The sequence below is a fragment of the Podarcis pityusensis genome (assembly GCF_964106645.2).
Source record: "Podarcis pityusensis genome assembly, chromosome: 5".
Classification (NCBI taxonomy): Eukaryota; Metazoa; Chordata; class Lepidosauria; order Squamata; family Lacertidae; genus Podarcis; species Podarcis pityusensis.
Window position 1 is genome coordinate 36,271,475 of NC_138032.1, and position 25,222 is coordinate 36,296,696.

The following is a 25,222-nucleotide window of genomic DNA, read 5'->3' on the forward strand; positions in this document are numbered from 1 at the left end:
TTTATGTTGAACCGGCATGCCTCACACACTTACCTCATGCAAACTGGAGATAAAGCCAGAGGACAAACTGGAGAGGCCAAAGCGTTTCTCGATGGTTGTCAGGCTGCTCTTGAAGTAGGCACTGTAGAGGAGCTGGGCCAGCTGCAGAAGGCTATGGCAGGCAACAAACACCTGTTGGCAAAATGGTAACAGAATTAGGGTCATGGCAAAGTGAGGCCGCATAAATCACCAAGATCAGGGCTGAAGCATCCTCAGACTGGTGATCCTGGGGTGTGGTCAAGATATTGCCAGAGCGATAGTGTGCATATAAAACCACACTCACAACCCAAAATACAATTGACTCAATTATTTGAATGAAGCCTTCCCGGTTCACTCGGGTTGTATTTGCAACTTGTTCATGCAACGTTTCTTAGAATCCAGCGACTTCATTGCTAAGCTGAGTCTCCCACCCATGACACACGTCGGAAGCGCTGACACTGAGAAAAGATCCAAACATTGTGACAGGCATTATGAAGAGGACGGGGGAGTCTTTTGCTTTTGTAATTTAAAATGTGATTGATTGACAGGTTTACACAAGCAAATGAGCATTAGACAGAAAATGCATTGTGACTGCTGAAGGCACTGCCTTCTGACTGACAAGAGAGTACCCGTTCCAATTATTACTACTGCTTGACATAAGCATCATGTCTTCATTGCCTCTGTTTAGAGCATGAAATAGGTGCTTGTTAAAACAAACAAGAATGGGAATTTAGCAGTGAGGAGGACTGCTGTTCAGGGTTTCACCCATTTAATCTCATACACATATAATACATATATAATTCCCATATGTGCTTTTTTACAGGGGGTAATCAAGGGTCTGCAGTATCCTCACCTCTTGCTGTTGTTGTTAAAAAGTGGGACACTTACTGTAACAACTTTATGGTGAGTACCGGCACCTATTTTCCTAGAAAAAAAGCACTTATTCCCATAGTTAAAACCATGCTCCAGCCAGCTTGCAACGAGAAAACCCAATTACAAGCATAACAAAAGTAGTTATAAGCAATAAATAAACATCTGAAAGTACACAACAAAAATTAAACAATTTCCCATCTCCACCTCCACATTGTGAAAGAAACAATATTGTTCAGAAAACAGGATGAAGACAGCATAATTTCAAATACTGTACTTCATGTCCCCTAGTTCTGGAGATGGGACAACCCCAGCAAGACTGACTGGCAGGCTCCAATGTCCTTCAACCCCACTTTTGGAATGCATGTGCCAACCAGTAATTTTACCAATAAAGGAACATGAGAAAGCAGGACAGGAAATGGAGGCAGGACGAAAGGAGGAACCTTATATTGCATTTCTGTAATAGACCAGGAAAGCAAATACATCATAATAGGCAGTTTAAAAAATGATTAGGCTTTTCCATATTTCTCTACTTTAAAAACGTCACTTGTGGAAAATAAAAATATGTATTTATTTAGCATTTACAACTTACAAGAGTTGCTCCATTGGACAGGTCTACTCAAAGGCAAGCCCCAGTGTTTCAATGGTGCTTACTCCCAAGCACGGAATTGCAGGTGGAAGTTGACATTGGCAAGGTTTCACACACATGATTCAGGCTGCTCAATCTGCAGTTGCACTCTTTCCATAGCATGGGATTTGTATACAGCAAACCTGTCTAGGGTGACTCCCCCCAAAACCGCTGCCCCCCACCGCAACCTAGCTGTGCTTGTCACATAAGGGTGTGTTCTCAATACTGCCTTAAAGTGCAATGATGTTCCCCTCCCCATTTGTTTCATAGCTCCTCACCCCAGCAAGGCTTCCATTGTGTTTTCTGTTTTTGTACACACCAGGAGCAGGAGGGCACTGACAGGGCAGGGGGTCTTTGCCCTATGCTAAGGTGTTTACCCCTTAAATGGCTAGGTTAGGTATGAACTTAAGACGCCAGTCAGTGGGAAGATGGCTTGAGCGAGAACACACCAGTCTTTAGTAGGTTACAACAAAGTACAGGATAGATATGAATTTTGAATAACACCCCACAATCATAGATTACAGAGACAGCACTGGAAACGCAGCAAGTGTGCAGTAAATGGGAATGTGGACACAGCTTATGCCTTGGGCTTTGAGCTTTGCTTGGAGTCTCTGGCTTAAAGCCCAGGACACAAGGCAAAGCTCAGGAAGCCTGTGGCTGGGCAGCTTACATAATTGTAATGGACAAGCCTGCAAGTCTTTTTTTGGTTTTTGGTTTTTTTTTAATGTAGTTCTGGAATCTTCCATAAGGAAAACCAACTGCAGGAGTATTTGAAGAGGGGGGAAATGTAAATGTTCTCCCTTAATTGAAAGCTGGCTGGTACTACTTAGGGAGAAAGGAATGTCTCCCAGGAGAGCAACATTTGTTATGCCTTTATTAACTGAAGCTTCTGCAGCTGTTTGATGAGAATACCAGACACTATGATTCGGTGACCTAGAAGATGTGTCCTGACTATTAGTTATTGAACACTGAAGGGGCAGTGTATTTAGAGACAAAAATACATTTTCATTATGTTTAAAAGGAAGTACACTAGGAAGTTATTCATTAATCAGTACAGAACACATTCAAGTCCAGAGGCCTTATGCATTTCAAGAAACCCCATTTTTTATACTAGCAAGTGACTTTGAAAGGCTCCCTTTATCCTCTCTAGGATTTGCTTAGTATTATATGTGGTACGGTTTAGGCCTACTCTCAGCCTGACTCTTTTAACACCTCCAGCTCACTCAGTTAACATCCACTTTCTAGGAGTGGGCAGAATGCATCACATAAAACCATAGATTAAAAACCACCATATAAAACACACTCCAATCTTATGGCCTATTAACCTCCCCACTGTTTATCTTTGTAGAAGAGTCCCTAGTGAAAGGCAACCGTTTCCAAAAACTATTCTGCGTAATACAGAACAGGGTTTCCTGAGTCCATGTCTCTCTTCCAGCACACAGGTTGAAAATACTGTTTTGTATTGTACAGTGGTACCTCAGGTGACATACACTTCAGGTTACATACACTTCAGGTTACAGACTTCGCTAACCCAGAAATAGTGCTTCAGGATAAGAACAGAACTCGTGCTCTGGCGGTGCGGCAGCAGCAGGAGGCCCCATTAGCTAAAGTGGTGCTTCAGATTAAGTACAGTTTCAGGTTAAGAATGGACCTCTGGAACGAATTAAGTACTTTACCTGATGTACCACTGTATTAAATGGAACTTCATAGTACATGCTTTAAAAAAACACAGCATGACATTTGTTCATAGAATGACAGTAAAAAAACCAACCCCAACATAATTTCTCAAGCATTCTGGAAGCTGTTCCACTTTCATACAACCCTAAACTCAGCTACTATTCAGTAGTCATGAAGGAATTGGGAGAAGAGAGGAGAGATGAAGAGAAGGCAAACAGTACAGATTTATATGTCAAAACAAAAACTTGGATCAGATGCTATTAGATTCTGTGCTAGCATCACACCAGCTAAATGGTACAGTGTCTCATTTGGCACATGTGTGAAGCAGAAGGCAGACAAGCCTTTTCCAGCATGTAGGACCCAGGAGGTTAGCAGCACATTTCTGTGAATATCTGCTCAGAAGTAAGATGCATTAAGATCAATGAGGCTTCCTCAACATTTAGTGGGTACAGGATTGCAGTCTTAAGTCCCAAGTGACAGAAAGGAAACTCTCCATATCCTGAGGCACAGTAGGCTACACTAACAGTTTTGATCTATTTTTAGAGAACATTTTTAAATTGGAAGGAAAACTACTGTTTGCCACACCCCAAAAACACACAAGGAGGAGAAGAAACAGGCTCAGAAAGCACCTTCTCTAAGAGAATGGCCTGGTATGCTTGTCACTTTAAAGTTAAACCATAGTTAAATAAACTAAACTAGGGACGTGGGTGGCACTGTGATCTAAACCACAGAGCCTATGGCTTGCCAATCAGAAGGTCGGCGGTTCGAATCCCCGCGACGGGGTGAGCTCCCATTGCTCGGTCCCTGCTCCTGCCAACCTAGAAGTTCGAAAGCAGGTCAAAGTGCAAGTAGATAAATAGGTACCGCTCCGGCGAGAAGATAAACGGCATTTCTGTGTGTTGCTCTGGTTCGCCAGAAGCAGCTTAGTCATGCTGGCCACATGACCCAGAAAAACTGTCTGTGGACAAACGTCAGCTCCCTCGGCCTATAGAACAAGATGAGCGCTGCAACCCCAGAGTCGTCTGCAACTGAACCTAATGGTCAGGGGTCCATTTACCTTTGCCTTCATGGTTTAAATGCGAGTGTGCAGCATGCTAGTGCACACTGCTGAAATCCATAGGCCCTTCCCTTCTACTCTACTCCTGCTGCTGCCATACTGCTGGAGACAAGTCATAGTCTTGCTTAGCGTTACAAGCCCCCTTTTTGCTTCAGAGTATATTTATTTATTTTATTCCTTAATCATCCCACAGTCTACATTCCCTAGGCCAGGCTTTCTCAACCTTGGCCCTCCAGATGTTTTTGGCCTACAACTCCCATGATCCCTAGCTAGCAGGCCCAGTGGTCAGGGATGATGGGAACTGTAGTCTCAAAAACATCTGGAGGGCCGAGGTTGAGGAAGCCTGCTCTAGGCAAACTAAACTTTGCATACATTACAACACTGAATAAATAAAACTGCAAAAATCAGACTTAAGAGTAAACAAAACGTATTACTCACATTGGGAGGGAACAACTTCCTAATAGGACAAAATGCAATGTAAGAACCATTTAAAAAGTCCAACTTTCCTGTATTTGCCAAGGATGATGGATGGAAATCACCATGGCCACTGGCTGGGGATGGTGGAAGCTGCAGTAAGGCAACAGCTTCTCCACTTCTGATCTATGCAAAGCACTTTGTCCCAGGACGTGGTCCGAGGACACAACACACCAACATTGCTGAAGCTATGTGTCTAGGTGTGTCTGTGTCTAGATGAAATGCTGCCTGTGAATTCAATGCACACTGATTGGGTATTCCACTGAAGAAAGAGAAGAGATAATAAATTTGAGCACACAGGAAAACTGTCCTGGAAATATTTACTCAGCTATCATTGTCATCCACTTGCTCAGGAACTGATGTTTTATAAGTTTTCTGTCATTTTGCTGTTTTGCTTTTACTCTCCTGGTCTGATTTTTATCTGCTGATGTTTCAACTATCATGCTTTTAAGGCTGTTTGCTGCCCATAACATTTTAAATAATTTTGTTATGTAGCAAACTGCTTGGTGTGTCCCCCACAACAGAAAAGCGAAATGAGAAGTGATGCATTTGATCTAACCTTAAGGAATGACACACATATTACTTTTGAGAGGGATTGATGATGTCAAGACGGTGAAGATGACAAGCACCTAAGACTGAAGAGAAAATTCTAGAGAAGGTGAAATCAAGAACAGGAGGACATAACAAGGAGTCCGAAAGTCAGGGAAGTGAGAACTGGAAAATGATGGACTAAAACAACTAAGATGACCCCTTTTGTAGGCCTTGTAGGGCTATATACATGAGCTCTGCTATCTTTCCTACTCCCCAAGGCAGCCCAACATGTTGACAGTTTCCTTTGTAGAAACTGACCGCCATTTCCTCAAAGACATATTCTGCTGTTCCAGGCTAAGGCATTTCCAATGTACTTGGTTTTTCTCCATCAGCAACATAAACTGCAAAGCAACACTTGTGGCTTTCCTGAACTACACAGTAAGAACAAGTGATACTCCTGAAATGTATGCCAGAGATCACAGGAGCTGCCGCAGCTGGAAGCTATAAGCTAACTAGCTCAGCCATAACGTTGGCTGGGCAAATGGATTATTCCTGCAAGGCTGCAACGTTACACATGAGCTCAGCCCAGAAAACCTGGAAGATATCCATTTAAAAACAAACAAACATGCCACTACATCTGTAAAGATGGCACAGTGATCCTAAACTCCTCTTCATTGTTGAAAGTGATCTCCTGCAAGAGGGAGCCAGGCCATGTCTTGTGACTTCAGGCAAATTTCAGACAACATTCATCAGGCATTTTGTAAAAGAAGCCACACTTCATATGCATTTGTACTTACCTCAGCCACCTGTTAATCACCTTGATGTTTATTTTAAAGACAGATGAATGATCCTATCTACAGGCTGTTTGCGTAAGCAGCTTATAAATCCCTCTTCTGAATGGCTTCACCTGCCCTGATTGTGTGATTATGACAGGCTGGCTGCAGTACATTAAACAGTGCCAAATCTTCTCTAAGGCCATATTCACACCATACATTTAAAGCACTTTGATCCAGTTTTGAACAGTCATGGCTTCCCTCAAAGAATTCTGGGAGCTGTGGTTTGTTAAGGGTGATGAGAGTTAGGAGGCCCCATATCCCCTCAGAACTGCCTCTCTCAGAGTAGTTTAACAACCAATCTCTGTTCATAGGGAACTTTGGGAATTGTAGCTCAGTGGGGAGAACAGGGCTTCCTCACAACCCTGAAGCACCCTTAGCAAGCAACAGCTCCCAGAATTATTTGAGGGAAACCGTGTTTATTTAAAGTGGCATCAGGGAAGTTGTTAGTGTTTGATGTTGAATTGTGTTTTTACTAATTTTTGTGCGGAGCCACCCAGAGTGGCTAGGGCAACCCAGTCAGATGGTGGCATAGAAATAATAAATTATTATTATTATGACTATTACAAAAGTCAGGCACAGCTCTGCAGTTGGTGTCTTAATCCATATCCCAATTAATCAAAATCCTAATATTTATTCATTCCTAGGATTTCGGGGGTGTCCCCCCATTCCTATAACATTATTATTATTATTATTATTATTATTATTATTATTATTATTATTTGGTGTGAATGTGGCCTTACAGGGCAATGCACATGCAGCATACCTATTGAGAAGTGAGCCCCACTAAGATGACTGAGACTTATTCCCAAGTTAATGCAGGGATAGAAGCGTAAGAACTGCTTACTAATAGGGCTATCTTTTATTTATTTATTTGATCATATTTTAATTTCAACCATCCTACAAAGATGCTCAGGGGCTCTTCCCTCCCTGCTTCATTTCATACTCGCAGCAAGCCTGAGTTAGCGGAGGGAGACTGACCAACCCAGCACGATTTGCAACTCAGTGAGGATTTGGAACTAGATCTGCCTAGTCCTAGTCTAACACTTTAACTGATGCACCAAAATAGTTTGCTCTTTTGGAACCAACCTCAAAGACCCCATGAGAACCAGGACTGCAAGTCTAACCTTTGAGGAGCATAGTTTGCCAATAATGAAAAGCAGAAAGGGAGCTGTCTTACTTTTTCTGTAACCTGCTGCCTTTTCATATATTAAAAATAAACCAGCCTAGCAAAAGGCCAGGTAAAGTCATAGGTGACAGAAGATCTGAAGGAAAGCAAATCCCACTCTCTGTCCAGCCTTTCTCATCCTTGTCATTCTATATAAAGACAGCAAATCCCATTGGCTATCAGGATGGCATTAAAAGTCCCAGGAGGCTTCACATCAGAGGGAAGACATTGGTTATAGCAGCGTCTTGTTTCCTACTTTTCTGTCACATATGCCTCCTCAGTTACATGGAATAAAAAAAGATTAAGATTGTGGCAACAAAAGGAATCAAATGAATATAAAACATTGTCTTTTCATTCACAATTACCACAAAGAGAAAGAGAAAGGAGATCTGGATCCTGTCTATTTAGACTCGATAAAATATTATGACAACATGTAAAAATGGGAGCAGAGTCTATTTTCAGCAAACTGACAGCATGCAGTGTATACACAATAATGTAAAACTGGCTGTATTCTTTTGTCAGAAAGGCTTCAGCTGACAGCTTATGCAAGGTAACGGGAATCAGTCAACAAGTCTGTTTACCCTTAGACTGCATATAAATGTCTGTTATGAAATGTAAAGCTTGCAAAGGTCTGGCAGAAGACAGACAGCGCTATTGTGGTCAGAAAGCCATGTCTCACACCTACGGTAACCACAGAACAGGTTAATGTTAAAGAAAACCAAGATAGGTCAGAATTGAGGGTATTGGTTCCCAGTGGAAGCGGAACTTCCTTTTCCTGTTCTGTAAGCAGAGAGTTTAAGAGTCAAGGAACATAGTGAAATTAAGTCAAACTTGGTTCTCCTGTCTCCCAAAGAGCAGTGCTGGTTGGAACAAGAGAGGATCTTCTAGCCAAGGCAGAGAAACTGGCAATGATCAGGCTGCTTCCCTGGGGGGGGGGGGGGGGAGAGTACAGTTAAGCCCAGTCTTGAGCTGCTTTTCTGTTGTCAAGAGTGGAACAAAGGGAGCTGGAGCGAAGGAGAAGAGCCTCCCTTGGCATCTTTGTGCTAACAGATAAAAAGCACTTTTAGACATAACCCTCTAGAAATCTAATCATAGGGAAATGGAGGGGGCAGGAAAGGGCAGGGCAAGGTAATATCTGAATTTCTTCTCATCGCCCTGAAAACATCACCACCATCATCAAAATGAGACCCAGAGGCAATTGCTCTTATCTGCACTATAATTTCTCCACCTTCGAAGTATGAAACAGCAGGAAGGGAATTGCTGACACACAATGAGTCCACATCTAGTAAGTGGTTCATGAATGATGAGTAGGCAGCAGCTCAAAGCATGTACTGACAGCCTTCAATACATTTTAAACCATGCAAACTCGGCCCTCCAGATGTGTTGGGACTACAACTCCCATCATTCCTGTCCTGTTAGCTAGGGATGATAGGAGTTGTAGTCCCTATACATCTGGAGGGCCGAGTTTGACTATGCCTGTTTTAAACACAATCAGTATTACAGAGGATTTAAATTTTTAAGTGGCATTTGTAGTAGAAAAACTTAAGAACCTTGCTAGATTGGACCAAAGGTCCGTCTAGTCCTGTTCCCAACATAGCCAGCTTCCCAAGAGCTCATGGTGGCCAATATGGATGGAGGTGATCTCACTTTTATCTTAACAAGAATCCTGTGTAGTAGGCTCAATTGAGAGACAATGGTTGGCCCCCAGCCACTCAGGGCGGTTCACATTGGCATGGAGATTTGAACTCTTTCTGGACAGAGTTGAATCACGACTCCACACTGGCTATAGTGCACTTCACATTGGGTCGAATCTAACCTAAGTTAGTCCCACTGAGGTCCCACTAACATCAATGTAAAAAGTCAGTCATGACTTCAGTTTAAGTTCCACTGAAATAATGGGAACCAAATGCAACTAACTTGGGGTACAAGACTATATACACTTCCTTGGGGGTAAATCCCACAGAACTCAATGGAACTTGCTTCTGAGTAGACATGTATAAGATGGGATCCAGATGTGCAGTCTAATCCTATGTCACACAAATGATTTGCCTTTTAAAAACTCTCCAGTTAAAAAGGCCATAATTTTACTTCCAATGTTTAGTTGCTGCTTCCCAACACTCAAATCTCCAAAGCAGCTAACAGAAAACATCATAAAAACTCAATGACAAAAGGCTATTTAAGAAATCAGCACAACAAAATAAGCAGCAGCAGTCAGCAAAACAATTTCTAAAACAGCCACAGGAACAGCAGCCAGTAAAACAAACAGATCAGCAGGGACAACAAATTCAGTTAAAAGCTTTGGAAAACAAAAAAGGTCTTAAACCAGCACTGAGCAAGATAGTAACAAAGGTACCTACCAGAACTGACTGGGAAAGGCATTCCGAAAACACACCTTTCTGGCCTTTCAGCTGCCTGTTGAAACGTTTCTGTCTAGCACATACATCTGAAACAATACACTTTCCTTTCCTTTTTATTTTTTACCCTGCCCCCACTTCCTCCCATTTCTCTGTTGCTTCCTCCTTGTTGAATTTTAGTTTGCAACCTCTTTGGGTCAGGTGGTGCTATATAAATAAAATAAAATCCAGTTGAAAAGAACATAGAATCCCACTACCTTTAGAAGGGTGGGGGAAAACAGAGAGCCTGGACTTAACACCTAGGTAGGAATTAGGGTTGGAGGGAGAGATTAGATTCCATTCATGCTGAAAGGCAAACCTACTTAATTTGCACTTCCCAAAATGCACGAACAGAAACACAGCCAATCTTTGAAATTCGCTCTTATCTGAATTTTGCAATGCAGTTCTCCAGCCAAGGAATGTGTACAGCATGTAGTAGGGTAAAGTGTGCATAAAAATGCACATTTTGGTGAAAATAAGATACAAAAATACATTATATTAGGGGGAATTGCTTTGCAACAATGTGTACATTAGGCAAAAATGCATAGAAACATTTGTATATTAAGAGAAATTCACTGATGAATTTTCACGGGGACTTAAAAAAACAAACCCCAACAACCCCACACTGTACATGGAAATGGGGAGAACTGGACTTAAAAGTAGGAAAAAAATTGAAACTTGGAGGAACTGACAAATTCCCCCATCCTTGGCAGGAAAAGCCAATCACAGACACTTTGGCTGTAAAAACTCAAGAGGTTTCAAAACTGCTGTAAGATCTGTGAACCAATATAAGGCTATTTTAATCCAGAGAGATCCAGGTGTCTCTCTCAGTAGCTGTGAGATTATTTAAACCAGAGAATCAAAGCGTTTGATGGGTGCAAGTGGTAGTTTCTTCTCAAATCACTTATAAGGGCAGAATTTGCCATGCATTAGCCCAGGCACTCCAAACTCGGCCCTCCAGATGTTTTGGGACTATAATCCCCATCATCCCTAACCCTAACCCTGTTAGCTGGGGATGATGGGAGCTGTAGTCCCAAAACATCTGGAGGACTGAGTTTGGGGGTGCCTGCATTAGCCCAAGCCCACAAATATCTAATTCCCATCTACCAGATACTACTGTGCCAGAAGGGAAAAAAACCCAGGAATGAATAAGCAGCACGGAGAGAGAGTTGCTGGCTGCAAGCAAAGATTTAAGTAAACTAAGCCTAAATGACATACTGTCAACCACTATACCATGTTCAGTGTTTGCAAGCATGTGTGTGTCAGTAAAGGAAGGAGAGTCAGTTTTGTTACCATCTCTTACTCATAGTATGTTATCTAACCAACAAATCATTGCCTGGTGTGGTGCATGTGATCATATTGTATCAGAGCACTGTCTTGGGGTCAATGGGGGATGCACAGACACTTGAGAAAACTCTTTAAGCTGTTGTCACCTCATGGAAGGCAGTGATTTATAGCCTGGCTGGGGATGGTTATTATACAAAGAGATCAATTTGCACAAAAGAAAGAGAGGAATTTCTATGAAGTCAACGTTTCGAAAAAGCACTGGCCTTTTAAGGAAATGTCTGTTAAAAGCTTCTCAACATCTTTATTGCCATACAGTTTTTGCAGTGTCTGAAGAGATCTGATCTGAAAAGCCCCAAGACTCTGGATGATTAGGGTCAAGCAGCCTACAGAAGGCCACTGCGAGAGAATTATTCGGGAGCGATTTTGCATTTCATTAGATGAACTATTGAAAATTCAACATTTGGACTTGAGTGCTAGAAACTATGCAAACCAGGCTTGGTGGCATTCCACTTATGGCCAACTTCTCCAAAAACCATACTTAAGCTTTGGTGGGCCTTTAACGGAAGACAATTCCAGAAGAAAACAAATTGAGAATGCTTCCTTGCAAGCCAGTGTTGTGCTGGGGATCAGACAGAAGAGTGCTGTTAGCTGCCCGCCATATTACAGAGACTTCATTGGCCTCCATTAGAAGTCAGGCATTTGGTGCTGTTGGTTCCACTTTCCCAGCAGAGATTCAGCAGCCATTCCTGCTTTTGACTTTCAGCCATCTCTTGAAGGCCTTTTCACAAAAACAGGCATTTGCTGTTGTTTTGACTGATCGGCCAATCCCTTTAATTATTATTTGTATTGTTTTTAAATAGTGTTTTATGTCTTACTGTTTTGCACCACCCTGATTTTTTATGATAAACCAGGTCAGAAATATGGCTTTACAGAAAATTGGCACATGGGGCGTTCTCCTGCTTGCTTGGAGTTCCTTCTGCCTCCACCCTCCTCTCCTGTTTTCTTGCCACCACACCAGCAGAGACCCAGGAGCATGGCACTGAACAGCTGCCTTGACTACCAAACTGCTTTTCATCGGCCCCATTTTTGAAGGCTCAAACTTTGCTGCTGCCTTATTCCCCCGTTTTTTGTTTTTTTTAAATGATATTTATTGGAAATTTTTAGAATTACAAAAGAGAACAAAGCAGAATAAGAGAAAGAAAAAACAAAGAAAAAACAAACCACATCAAACAATACAAATTCAAAAAACAAAAATACACCACAAACACTCAATAACAAATCCATCATTCTCAAATCCTCAACTGTCATTACCTTCTTTCTTTGACCTCCTCCTCCTCCCTTTTTTTGTATCCTAGTTGTTAATTGTCACAGCAAATCCTTTCCATATTTCATAATATTCTGTCATTACATTACCTTAATCTATTTTAATCTTATCTTACTATAAAGAACCTTAAAGCTTAAAACTTAAATCTTATTTTTACCAACTTCTCATAACCATAATATTCTTACATAATTCTTTAAACATTTTTGCTAAAGCCAAGTAATTTCGTTCCAACATTTTTCTAACATTCATCAATTTTATAAAACAATCCTAGTAGTAAAAAAAAAGAAATAAAAACAATCCAGTCTTCATCCATCGTCCCTTCCTCCTGGTCCCGGGTTTTGTCAGTCCTTATTATCCCATCGATCTAGCGCATTAACCTGGTAACCTTGTATCCGAGGCCCTTAAGTCTCTTCCATGTCCCTTCCGCAGCTCTTCTTCATATTCCCCCGTTATTTTAAAAGGTTCATTGTACAGGGCATTATTTGTTGCTGGTGTGCCAGTCAGGTTTCTTTGTGTCTCCCCTTCTTTGCTATGGCTAACCTGTTAACAACGAATTACTGTGTAGTCTTTATATTCTAAAGAGCTATAAGAATGTATTACAGTGGTACCTCTGGTTACGTACTTAATTTGTTCCGGAGGTCGGTTCTTAACCTGAAACTGTTCTTAACCTGAAGCACCACTTTAGCTAATGGGGCCTCCCGCTGCCGCCGCGCCACCAGAGCACGATTTCTGTTCTCATCCTGAAGCAAAGTTCTTAACCTGAAGCACTATTTCTGGGTTAGCGGAGTCTGTAACCTGAAGCGTATGTAACCCGAGGTACCACTGTATGAGTGGTGGGGAACCTGTAGTTGGGAAAGGCCAAGACAGAGTGCCAGGCTGGGGGCCCAAACCTCAACTCAGTGGGTGACATTGGGCAAGTCACTGTCTCACACGGCCTGTGATTTGCCTCACAGGGTCCGTCTGCAGAAAAGAAAGGAGGAACACATTGACAATATTCAGCTAGATGGACCAATGGTCGGACAACATAATGCAGCTTCCTTCATTCCTACAAAAATCCATGTAAACCATCTAAGCTTCTTGGGTCAAGGGGAAAGATGGTATTAAAATACAATCAAGAAATACCTTAAAAGCTGCAGTTAACAGCAATCATGCTGATTACCTGAGTTAAGTTTGCTTCCTTGATCCTCCAAGACTACTATGGACAAAGCACCGTCAAAGGAATTCTCTCCCTCAGGTTTGTCACCTATTCATTAGGGCTTCCCCTCCTCAGCAAGCGTTGTTCCTACTGCTGTATCACTGCAATAAAGGCCCTGCTTTAGTTACCCAACAATTCACCAGTTTGTTTGCAGACTCCGGATTCCTGGAGTGTGTGTGTGCATGGTTCCATAGCTGGCTCTTTGTACTTGCGCTGTTACTCTGTGCTAGATAAGCGCAGGGAGTGGGGATTACCAGAGTTTCCTCTGCGTTTTCAAATCCCTTTTGTTTTTTCTCTTGACCTACGCACTTATGCAACCTCCCTTCTCATACCGACACTGGAGGCCATGCCCTTGCCCACAGTATCAGGAGCTCCTGCTGCTTAATTTGCTCGTGCTTGTCTTATCTGTGGTGACCACTCCTTGGTAAGATTTCGGCATGGAGCCACCTTACCCTCCCTCAGAAAAATGGGCCTGTCTGCTCTTGTTTCCCCTGAGTGGTCTTGCTCAGCTGGCAACAGCTGCCCTCTTTGGGCACTTGCGGGTCACTCCGGCCTTGATATGATTGGCAGTTGTCCATGTCAAAATGCAACTTGACATCTCACTCGAGAAAGGCGCTGGCAAGAAGGCAAAATACCACTAAACAGCACAGGACAATTTGTAGACGAGATGTTCAAAACACATTTCTCCCCTCTCCCCAATGATCCTGGAAACTGTAATTTCTGAAGGTTGTTCCCTTCAGGTGGGGGAATGTGCCTTGAATATATGGTGTGTACACAGCCAGAGAGTGTGTGTGTTTGTGTCACCTAGCCATAAGTGGTTTGTTTCATGCTTCTGAAAGAGCATCCTCTTTAATGTGCAACTGCCACTAAAAGGTGTGCTGGTCAAGAGAAGCAGCTACAGTGGTACCTCGGGTTAAGAACTTAATTCGTTCTGGAGGTCCGTTCTTAACCTGAAACTGTTCTTAACCTGAAGCACCACTTTAGCTAATGGGGCCTCCTGCTGCCGCCGTGCCACCGGAGCACTATTTCTGTTCTCATTCTGAAGCAAAGTTCTTAACCTGAAGCATTATTTCTGGGTTAGCAGAGTATGTAACCTGAAGTGTATGTAACCTGAGGTACCACTGTATGCCCAACTCTAAATATGTTTACTCAAGTCCCGCCAAGCTCAACAGGATTTGTTCCCTAATAAGTGTGCATTGCTGTAATGAGGTCGTGATCATGTGCATAATTACTTGGAAGCAAGTCCTGTGGAACTCAGGGAGACCTACTTTTGAGTGAGCTTGCAAAGGCTGCACAACTTAGGCACACCTACCTGAGAGTAAGCCCCACTGAACTCAACAGGACTTACTTCCCGACTTATTCTCTCCAGCTCGTCTCAGCAAGGCAAAAAGCAGGAAGGTCTCTTTGAAAAGAAAAGAACCAGCTCTCTCTCTCATTTACAGAGCTCTCTCCTCCTCCAAACTACCCCCCACTTTTGGTGCTGCTGCCAAGATAAACACACACTACATCCTGATTCAATCACGAAGTTATCAACATTCTGCTTTCCTACCAACATTACATGAACCAGGTAAAAAGGCAGCAAGGGAGCCTTGCAACATCCTTTCAACTGCCGCACATTTGCTCTGAGCAAAGGCTGACATTTCTTAGAGCTGGAAGGAATCTGGCTTCCAAGCCTCAGTAAAATGTGTACAATCCAAGGAATGACATCAGAAGCAACTCCACCAATCAGGCACACAACATCTATTAATGGGTTCAAGGCCATTATTACTTCTCATCCTTACTTTAAACGCTTCAACTGAAACCTTTTTGAGCTGAGGGTCAAGGAGCTTGCTAACCTTGCAAATAAATTAACAGAATGAACTAGTCTTCAGAGGGTTTTAATAGTGATCCTGTCTTCTACATACCCATGTTAGACAAGCCACAAAGGAAGCAACTCTCTTCCCATTCACAGAAATGAGATTGCCCAATCACTGGGGTGCGGGTGGGGAAGAATCTCATTCCCCATGGGTGACAAGAAAAATGGCTTCTTGCAAGCCTGACCCAACTGTGGAACAGTTACAATCAGTTCTGGCACTCCAATTACTGGATGCATTTTTTGAAATGAGTAGGCCAGCCAAGGAAACTTATTAGCCAGCCAAGAGACGAGCTTCCTGCCTTTCAGTGTCTCATGAGAGGGGAGCAGGGGTGTTCTTCATGACCAGGCATGGAAATGGAGCTTATCCTTGTAAACAGTGTCCTTCTAACAAGGGGACTGGTGGAGAAGGCATGATCTATGCCCCGCTCTGTCAGTCTGTCTTGGTATGAGGCAGCTTCCTATGAATTCTTGGCCATCATTGAATTCCTGGCCACCACAGACTACAAAGCAAGTGCTATTGCGAAGTCGGATTAAGCAAGGCTTCCTGTTCTACTAAAAAAGCAGTGACCCCCCCTTCCCCCCTCACAGCACTCCACATGACCAGTGAATTTCTGGTCTTAATTCCCCCAAAGATTTGGGACACTCGGAAACCAGAGATCCACATCCTTTTTGACTTCATCCTGTTGCATTTTGCTCCTTGACAAACCCATCCTCAACTGCGACCAGGGGTATAGTGTGGAGGGGGCCAGGGGGCCATAGCCCCGGGCACGTGATTTTCAGGGGGCGTGAACCAGGCACCCCCATGCAGGGATCCCTGTCCCACCCTGTGTGCCACTGGGGATTTCTGGGCCCCAGAACCCGGCCTGGCCCTGATTTGTATAGTGTATATAGGTCAGGTTAGATTTTCAGTACAAAATATACAGTGGTGCCTCGCAAGACGAAATTAATTCGTTCTGCGAGTTTTTTCGTCTTGCGAATTTTTCGTCTTGCGAAGCACGGTTTCCCATAGGAATGCACTGAAAATCCAAAAGGAAACAAACTTGCAAGACGTTTTCGTCTTGCGAAGCAAGCCCATAGGGAAATTCGTCTTGCGAAGCAACTCAAAAAACGAAAAACTCTTTCGTCTTGCGAGTTTTTCGTCTTGCGAGGCATTCATCTTGCGAGGTACCACTGTACACAGTTTTGGTCGGAGTATGAGCTTCTGTCTCTGTTGATACATATTGAACTAAGATGGGCAATGCCTAGATAGGAGCATCTATGACTGCTGGTGTGAATGGCTGCTTAACTGAATTTGTTGCAGACTGTATACTTTTTTGCATCCGAATGTGTCTATCACACACATGCACACCTAATTGCCAATTGAGGGTAATGCTCCATACATCTGATGAAGTGGACTCTGCAGGCCACAAAAGCTGATGCCACAAAAAATGTATTGATCTTGAAGGTACGACATTGGTTTTGCTGCAACAGACTTAACACAGATACCATTCAGAAGCTGGACTAGGACTGATTTAGCCAGCAATCCTAACCATTCTCCGATCAAAACCTGCCTTTCCTGAACATTTAAAACAAAAGAACAGCCAATGCATTTGTTTGAGATGGTCACCCCATTTTCCCATGCTGAAATGGAGATGAACTTCTAATCAGATCTGGCATTTCTGGTTGCTGAATTCTGAACTGAGGTTTTCCATTATTAGGTCAACAACGATCTTACAAAATAAGAACAAAAGCTTTCAGGTTTTCCAAAACTCTTCACCAGGCTAAATTAAAACAAAGCAAAGTGGAAGGAACTCGTGGAAGACATCATGAATCTGCATATGGTCAGAGTCTTATGGCAGAATGTGGGCAGAAGGAGGAGATGTTCGAATAAGGATGTTAGCTCCCTCCTCCCACATTGGGCCATAAGACTCTGACCAGATGCAGACTCATGGCATGACTGCCAGCTCAGTTTCTCCCTTTTCCCTAAGCCACTTTCTTAGCCATCCAGCCTGATGGAAGATTTTTTTTAAAACTCAAAAGCTTGCACATTATTTCACAAGATGAGTTTAATAAAGGGTATTGTCCTAAAATAGATTTTGGATATTTCATCACGGTCCAAAAAAGCTACCTTTACTTTTTTTGTTAACAATCTACTTCCTCAGCAACTCTTATTACTTTCAGCTGCCAATTCCCCAGAAGCTCCCAAATGTCTCCGTGCAGCTTCTTATCTATGAATTTGCCATGATGAGCAGATATCTAAGGACCACGATACTAGCGGTACCAGCTCCCTTCTCTTCCTCCTCCTCCATCACTAGCTGTGGCTAAACATCAGCAGTTAGGGGCCTCTGAGCTCCCACCTCAAGAGTCATGTGGAAGTGATTCAACCTCTCCCACAGCAGATGAAGGATAACCGTGATGTGGGGGGTGGGGGGGGAGAAAGAAATACTCAGCACAGAGGGCTTTCTCTGAAAAGGCTGCTGTTTGTTATTTCTGGAGTAACTTTTGAGAAAGGCATTCTGTAAACACCGTGCCATAAAACAAATAGGAGCTCCATTATCTTGTGCCGACAGACCAGAGCTTGAGGGGTGTATTTAACAGAGAAATGCCTTGTACCGGAACCAGAGCAATGTTTAGCAGCTGCTGCTGGAGCTTATGAAAGTAACTCTGCTTGTTTAGTTTCTCTGGCACAGCCAACAACGTCTGCGCAGGTAGGGTCTTGGCACTGCCCCAGCTCTCGCCTGGGGAAGACAAAGCGAGGACTAAACCTCAGCTCCACACAGACATCATTCCGCCAGGGGCAGGGCTGCCTTGTTGTCATAACGGAGAGGAACACGGGACTGCCGCTCTCCATCCTGCAAGCAAACAGATTGCCGGGTGGAGAGAACCCATCCCAAGCAAACTTGCCATGCCGATGGAACACAACAACAAAAGGTAGCAAAATCATCATTGTGCCAACACCAGCGTTCATTCTTACGATGGGAAACCAGGGAAAGCTTCAAACCTAGCATGCTGGGTAATGAATACTAATGAATTTCTGTAGTGGTCCTGCTGCCAGACTAAACAGCATGTTTCCACATGTGCAGGCGTGCACACACACAAAACTGTGGAGAAACACAACTGCTGTGGGATTTGAAAGGTGACTATGACCCCATTCAGAAATGACAAGGTGAAGTTTCCACAAATCGAGTGGGTGTAGAACAGGAGTAGGGAACCTCAAGCCAGGGGATGGGGTGGGGCAGATGCAGCTTTCTAGGCCAAACCTGCTTTCCCCAGGATACACCTCCTCACCAGTCCAGCCTCTTGACTTCCCCAAGTGCCTTTGCCTGGCTGAAATGTGTCCTTAAACTGCTCGCCTGGCCGGTGCATGGAGAGAAGTGTGTGGGGTGTATACATGGGTGACTATGCAGAAGCCTCTGACTTCTGCTTGGCTGGAATGCAGCCTACTGTGCTAAAGGTATGGATCATATCCACCCTTTGACCAGTTTTTGCCACTGGCATGCCACCCTCTGGGAGGTTCACCGTGATGGAATGTGGTCCTCTCGAAAAAGGTCCTCCACCCCACCTTCGTATAAAAGCCACGGGGATGAACCAGCATGGTGAGCAGAAAGTTGGATTAGAAAAAGGGGGACTCGGGTTCAAATGCCCACTCATGGCCTATTGTTTTCTCGCAACACTCTCAGTCTGATCTAGCTCAAAGCCTTGCTCTGGGGACAAAATGGGGAGAGAAAAGAACTACGTATGAGATACTTGGGGGGAGGGCAAGATAAAAATGCAGCAACAATAGATGCAAAGGTAACAGATAAAGCCACTGCAGCTGAAGGTATTGTGAAACAGCAAGTCACTGACTATTGGGCTCGTGGCAAAGATATGTTTATTTACAAACTTCTTGTCCGGGTTTAATGCTGGCTTGGTGCTACGAGCTTTGCTCGGGTTCTAAATCATTTTACAAAGACCATGATGTTGTTCAAACACAGAGTACAGGGTTAGCTCCAGAGGCCCTATGTAGAACATTTGCATCAGACACAAAGCAAACTCATTTGACCTGGTAGGGTAAGTAGTTTGGGATAGTGGTGGCCTGAGAGAGGCCATTCTCCATGGCAGCCCCTAAGCTGTGGAATTCCCTTCCCTAGAGAGATTCTCCTGACACCATCACTATGCAGCTTTCTGCAAAAGGCTGTGTCTTAGTGTAGGCCCAGGTCATAAAGCCTGAGCTTCCACAGCCGCTGCCTGCCATGAACCATCATTGGGACAATTTGCAACAACGGCAGCAGGTATGTTCTATACTTGTGATAATATTTTAACCTCTTGTTAATTATGCTGCTTTACATGTGCATTCTATATCTGACTTCCTTTAGTAACGTTTTCTTTTGAAGTGTTTAGGATAATTGCTTTTTTGTTAACTTTGCAACGCTAAATGTGCATTCTGTACCAGACCTCCTTTGTAATGTTTTATTTTGAAATCTTTTAAGATAATATTTTAGTTCCCTGTTAAACATGTTGCTTTGAATGTATACTTTTTATTTGACTTTGCAACATTTTATTCTGGATTGTTTAATTTGATGTTTTAATTTAGGCTATAATTGGCTTTGAATATATTCCCCTTAAAAACAGAAAGCTGTAAAATGAACAGTAATAATAACAATAAAATGCTGAAAGCACACCTCTTTACCTTTGACACTTGAGAAGTGTGTGTTCGGGACCCACCCTATTCCCATGACTGTAATTTATTGTAACTAGTTTTAATATCGAATTCTTGTAAACTGCCCTGCAACTTGGCGTTGGTGAAGGACAGGCAATACATTTATTGATGTTATTAATATTAATGATTAAAGGTGCTTCTTCCTACAGAGTTATCCTAGGTAAGCGCACAAGTATGCTCACTTTGTAGGGCCTATCCCAACTCTGAGAATGGGAAGGGAGGAAAAAGGTCAAACATGTTTGCTTTTGACCCAGAAAAATTCAAGGCAGGGAATATTTGTTCTCACTTGAGGGCTTTCCTCCCTGCACGCCCTGAGCCAGCCAAAGCACTTATAATCGGCTAGCCTGCCTCATGAAACCTCACATTTATTATGGGAACGCTGATAAAAACCCTTTCTGCAATGCTATTGTCAAGATTGTAAACAGCACGGTTGCATAACGTTAGTGGCCAACATACAACTGCCTCCACCTCTTCACCAGCTCTGGAATGTGCAAGTGAGACTCATTGGAAAAATATGTCCCCATTGCTGTGCCATTCAAGGAAGGAAATATAGGATTGTGCTTCTCTGGGCATTTGCAATGTATTTACACCCATGACCAGTTCCCTAGGATGACAAGTGTTTGTTTATCTGTACCCAACTCTGTCCCTGGACAGGGAAGTTTACAGCAATTTCATCACTGTCCAAAGAGCTCTCAATCTAAACAGGTTTCTATCCCTCCACTCTCATTTGGGATTATGCTACTAATCCCAACAGCTTCCCTTGAAACTCTTTTTCCTCCCACCAGGACTTTTTTCTTTTCTTATTTGCATCCTTTATTCATACAAACTGGAAGTTTCCTCTTGAAACAGTTTCCCTTGTGGGAAAGTTTGCCCAGCTAAAGGTACTTTTTCTCTCTCCAGAGATCTCCCGCTCTGGTTGGACCTGTAAGGTCAAGAAAGATGCTATAGGATCGAGTTCTAAAGCTGCAAAGCTATGAGCACTCACTCGGAGAAAGTCCCATCAATATAAATAAATAAATAAATATATAATAATGATCATTTTATTGGTGCTTTCTGTTGATATATGCATGCATCTGGCTGCAGTGGTGCCAAACTACACACTACATTACATGCATGGGTTGCACTTGTGCCATCAAAATGAGCAGTCAAATGGTGGGGGAAAGATCCAGACAAGGGCCATTGGGGGGGGGGCCAAAATGGAAGCACTTAATCCTTCCCCTCCCTGTTTTGTGATGTATTTGCCCTGGGGCGGGGGAGGGGGAGCTGCTAACTGCACCAGTACCAGTTTCCTTCCCCTTGTAAACAGCACCTGAGGGAGCAATTTTCACCAGGACCATAATGTGCAGAAGGGGGTTAACTCCCTCCTGCTCTCGTAAGTGGTGCCATCAAGGCAGGACTTTGGGGCAAAAGACCAGGTCTCCATTCAGCAGAATAATCAGGAAGGCCCCCTAATGCAGAAGTAAGCCAAATAGTTGTTCTTGTTTAGTCATTTAGTCATGTCCGACTCTTTGTGACCCCATGGACCAGAGCAAACCAGGCACTCCTGTCTTCCACTGCCTCCCGCAGCTTGGTCAAACTCATGTTAGTAGCTTCGACAACACTGTCCAACCAAAGCCAAATAGTACACATTCCCATCTAAAGAGAGAGTGCCCCCCCCCCAAATAAGATCATCATGCCCTGAGCCTAGAATTCCCTATCCACAGCATGGTCCCAAATCAGATTGCCCCACAAAGCTCCTTTCCCCCTCCCAGTTACAAAAAATACTCAAGTGCAAAACACGCATTCAACACAGCATGCCCCACAGCACTGTATCAAGACCTCCCTCTCGATAAAGCCATTGTGCTTCGCTTTTATTTCCTTTTCTCATTTCTGAACTTCCTTGGTGGCCACCGACTGCTAAGGAAGGGGATCAGATGCTATACTTCTTTCCCCAGCTGGTTAGCAGCTGCCCTGCTTCTCTTAGCAAGAGGAATATGCTGCTAAGCCAGACTGTCCTCTGCAAAGACAGCATCCTTCAATATTCTGGATAGGCAACAGCATGCAATAACGACCGCTACTTACCGTATTTTTCACTCCATAAGACGCACTTTTTTCCTCTTAAAATCTAAGGGGAAATGTCTGTGCGTCTTATGGAGGGAATGTGTGACCCCTGGGGCTGGGGGGGGGGGAACCTGGGCTTCCCCCACCAGCCCCAACCTGCTCTTTGGGGATGGGGGTGAGGGAAAGCTGGGCTTCCCCCACCAGCCCCGTCAAACTCCTGAGCAGCTTTGGGGTAGCCCGCAAAGCCTCCGCAGGGCAGCAGGGAGCCTTCATCCCGCTGCCCTGGGGAGGCTTCGCGTGGCTATCCCTGGCTTTTGCGGGAGGTGGGGGAAGGGACAGAGCGCGGCTCTCTCACTTCCCCCACCTCCCGCAAAAGCCCCCAAGAGCCGCATTATTTTTTTCTTGAATTCTCCCCCCAAAAAGTAGGTGCGCCTTATGGACAGGTGTGCCTTATGAAGTGAAAAATACGGTACTTCTGAGTGTCATTATTACTCACATATGAGGCAGGGAAATGCACACATGTTCAAGAGACAAGGTTCATCCATTTACAGAGTATCATCTCTAATCAGGGGAGGGGAGAGGTAAAAGAGGAAGGATTAAAAGAGCAACACCAAGTAACATCAAGATTTCCAGACGGCAAAAGTAAGGATGGCTTCCACTCCAGAGGAGAAGCAATTATTTACAGCACCATCCAAGACATGGTCTTTGAGTTAAAAATCAATTCCCACTGATTTCCAGGTTAACAAATCTGTGGATTGGGGTGAAAGCACTCAGGTGCAGGTAAATAAAGCCAGACGTTTGTCAATGAGGAAGGGAGAGCACTATAAATGTTGGTTACAGGTACAATGGAGAATTTATTTGCCACTTTATGATCCCTATCCAGAGTGTGTTGCAACCGGAGCAATATATTCAGTGTTTGTTTAACTCAAAAATAATGGTCATTTAATTATTTAGCATTTAGTTCAAGTAAGTGTGCACAGGACTGCAAAATAATAGCACAACCCTATGCAAGTTTATTCAGAGATATGTCCTACTGTGTTCAGCGAGGCTTACTACTCCCAAGTAAGTGTGCATTAAACTGCAGCCTTATTCCCCAGTCCTATCCATGTTCACCCATAAGTAATTCAGTGAGGCTTACACACAATCCAAACCTGGAGTTCAACCAGTGGAATTTAAATCAACATAATTTATGCTGGTTTAAGTCCAAAAAAGGGTGTGTGGCAGGGATGGGACAGGGCAAGGAGAGGCTATTCCAAATCCCTTTCAATCCATCTCATGACCTGGCAAGTCAGCAGAATTTAGCTGGCAAAAAGGGAATTGCAGGTCAAATTCCTCCCAGAGTTTGGAATAGGGTAACTTAAAACGGTGCAATTTATATGGTTTTCCTATAGTCAGGGTTGCGTAGTTCAATGCAAACAGTATTGCAGCCTCAACCGTGCAATCCTATGCAGGGCTGCTCAGGATTACATTCCACCTAGTTCAATGGGTAAGTGGGCACAGGATTGCATCCAACTCTGGGAATTTAAATCTGAAACAGATTGCTGTCAGTGGAATCCACGACCATGAGATGAACCCGGTCCAGTCTCTACCTAAATGCGCTCGGAGGTCGCTCTGAGTGCAAGCGCTTCCTTGGCACCGGGAGTCGGACTGACTGGCAGTACTCGCGCGCTACAGAAAACGAACTCCAAAAAAGAGCCCGAACATAAAAATACACACAGTTTCATTCAAAGTAATGAATGAAAAACAAGCCATTGCACCATCCCCCAAGGAGCAAAGCTGCACCGGGGGACCCCTTACCTTGATGTTACAGAAGACGCTCGCGGAGCAGGTGTTCCCAATCCTGGGCGCTTTGCCTTTTTCCGGCACCATCCCCATGGTCTGCTCGGCGCGATCTGGAGACTCCTCGGGAGACAAAGGGCGAGTTAGCCCGGAGCCTCAGCAGCCCGTCCCGCGTTGCCCGCGCTCGTGAACAGCCTAGCTCAGGTGCCTGCCTTCTTCGCAACCTCCCCGCGAGCCAGTATGGAAAGCTGCCCGGGCGAAAGAGCGCGGAGCGTGCCGTTTTTATAACTCTGCGGCGCACTCCGAAGCGATGATGAAACTTTCTTTCTCCTCCCTCTTTCCCTCTAGTGCGTAAAAGCAGGCGCTGGGAAATGCGCCACCAGGCACACGGCGCTTCCCGCCCGAAAAGCAGGTGGGAGCTTTTCGCTCTCCGAGGGGACGGGCAAAAGTTCCCTCTCGATCCCTCCCAAGAGATCAACCCCGCAGGAAGTCAGACCCTCAGGAGGGAGCGCCGGCAAATCCCTTCCCTCCGAGTTCCTCGGCTCCAAAACCGCGCGCTCCGTGGGGAGACGTGGGGCTGCAGGCTCCGGCTTCTTCTCCGAGGTTTCCGGCTGAACCTGCCGTCGGGGCCTCTTGTGAAAGCGTCGTCGGTGGGGTGGTGGGCGAGGCTGCTCGCAGTCTCTCCGAGCACGGCATGGGCCCTCCACGTGTGCGAGGTCAGGCTTCGACCTACGGTCGGTTTGGCTCCAGCCCTTGGCTTTCCAAAGGCCCCTGGCCGGGGAGTGGCGCCCGTGGCACGGGGCGTTTGCGCAAAAGAATCGATCTCCCCCCGGCCGTTTTACGCACGGTCGGCCTCGACGGAGAAGGGCCTCGCCGTGGCCTAGGCTGCTCGCTGCAGCTCGGAGCGAGGCGGACCGCTGTCCCTGCAGACAACATGGTCCAAGCAGGCGAACCTAGCCGGTGGGCGCTTCTTTTCCCCCGTTGCTTGGAAGCCCAGTCGCCCCGCAGTTACCTCAAGAGGCACTGACACGACGGAGGCCTGACCCCGCGAGCAGCCCGGCATGTTCGTCTCCGGGCGGCCAACGGGATTGAACCGACTCGATTAAATATTAACCTCCCCAACGTGGCTGAGGTGGCTGTGGGCTGCCTGATCTGTGCCTACAAGTATAGCAAAATGAAGTGGGGGAACTTTGCTATCTTAAATAAGCAAACCTTGCAAGGAGAAAACTAGCAGATCAGGGAGAGGAGGGGCTGGGACCTTTTCCTTCTTGTATTAGTTTTCTACTGGCAGGGCGTCGTGTGTGTTTGTATTTAGCTAAAAAAAGCGGGGGGGGGAAGCTTTCAACGACTGTATCCCCCGCCCCTAAGTAACATTTTCCACCTACAAGTTGAGGTCTCTCCTGCCTATTGGGGAG

The 25,222-nt window shown here is 44.6% G+C and overlaps 1 protein-coding gene across 2 annotated transcripts in view; it reads right to left on the minus strand.

Annotated features, from left to right (window-relative positions):
• The window catches only part of SLCO2A1 (solute carrier organic anion transporter family member 2A1), a 63,029-nt gene extending 38,670 nt beyond the window's left edge, over nucleotides 1–24,359 (minus strand). Inside the window, exons 1-2 of one of the 2 annotated variants that reach the window (XM_081007299.1) lie at nucleotides 23,826–24,359; nucleotides 34–171 (exon numbers count right to left, since the gene is read on the minus strand). In XM_081007299.1, coding sequence (XP_080863425.1) covers nucleotides 34–171; nucleotides 23,826–23,903 — 216 coding nt within the window. In that variant the 5' untranslated portion in view covers nucleotides 23,904–24,359. The remainder of the gene's footprint in view (nucleotides 1–33; nucleotides 172–23,825) is intronic. The other variant, XM_081007300.1, reaches the window with a different exon arrangement.
• Nucleotides 24,360–25,222: the final 863 nt, after the last annotated feature.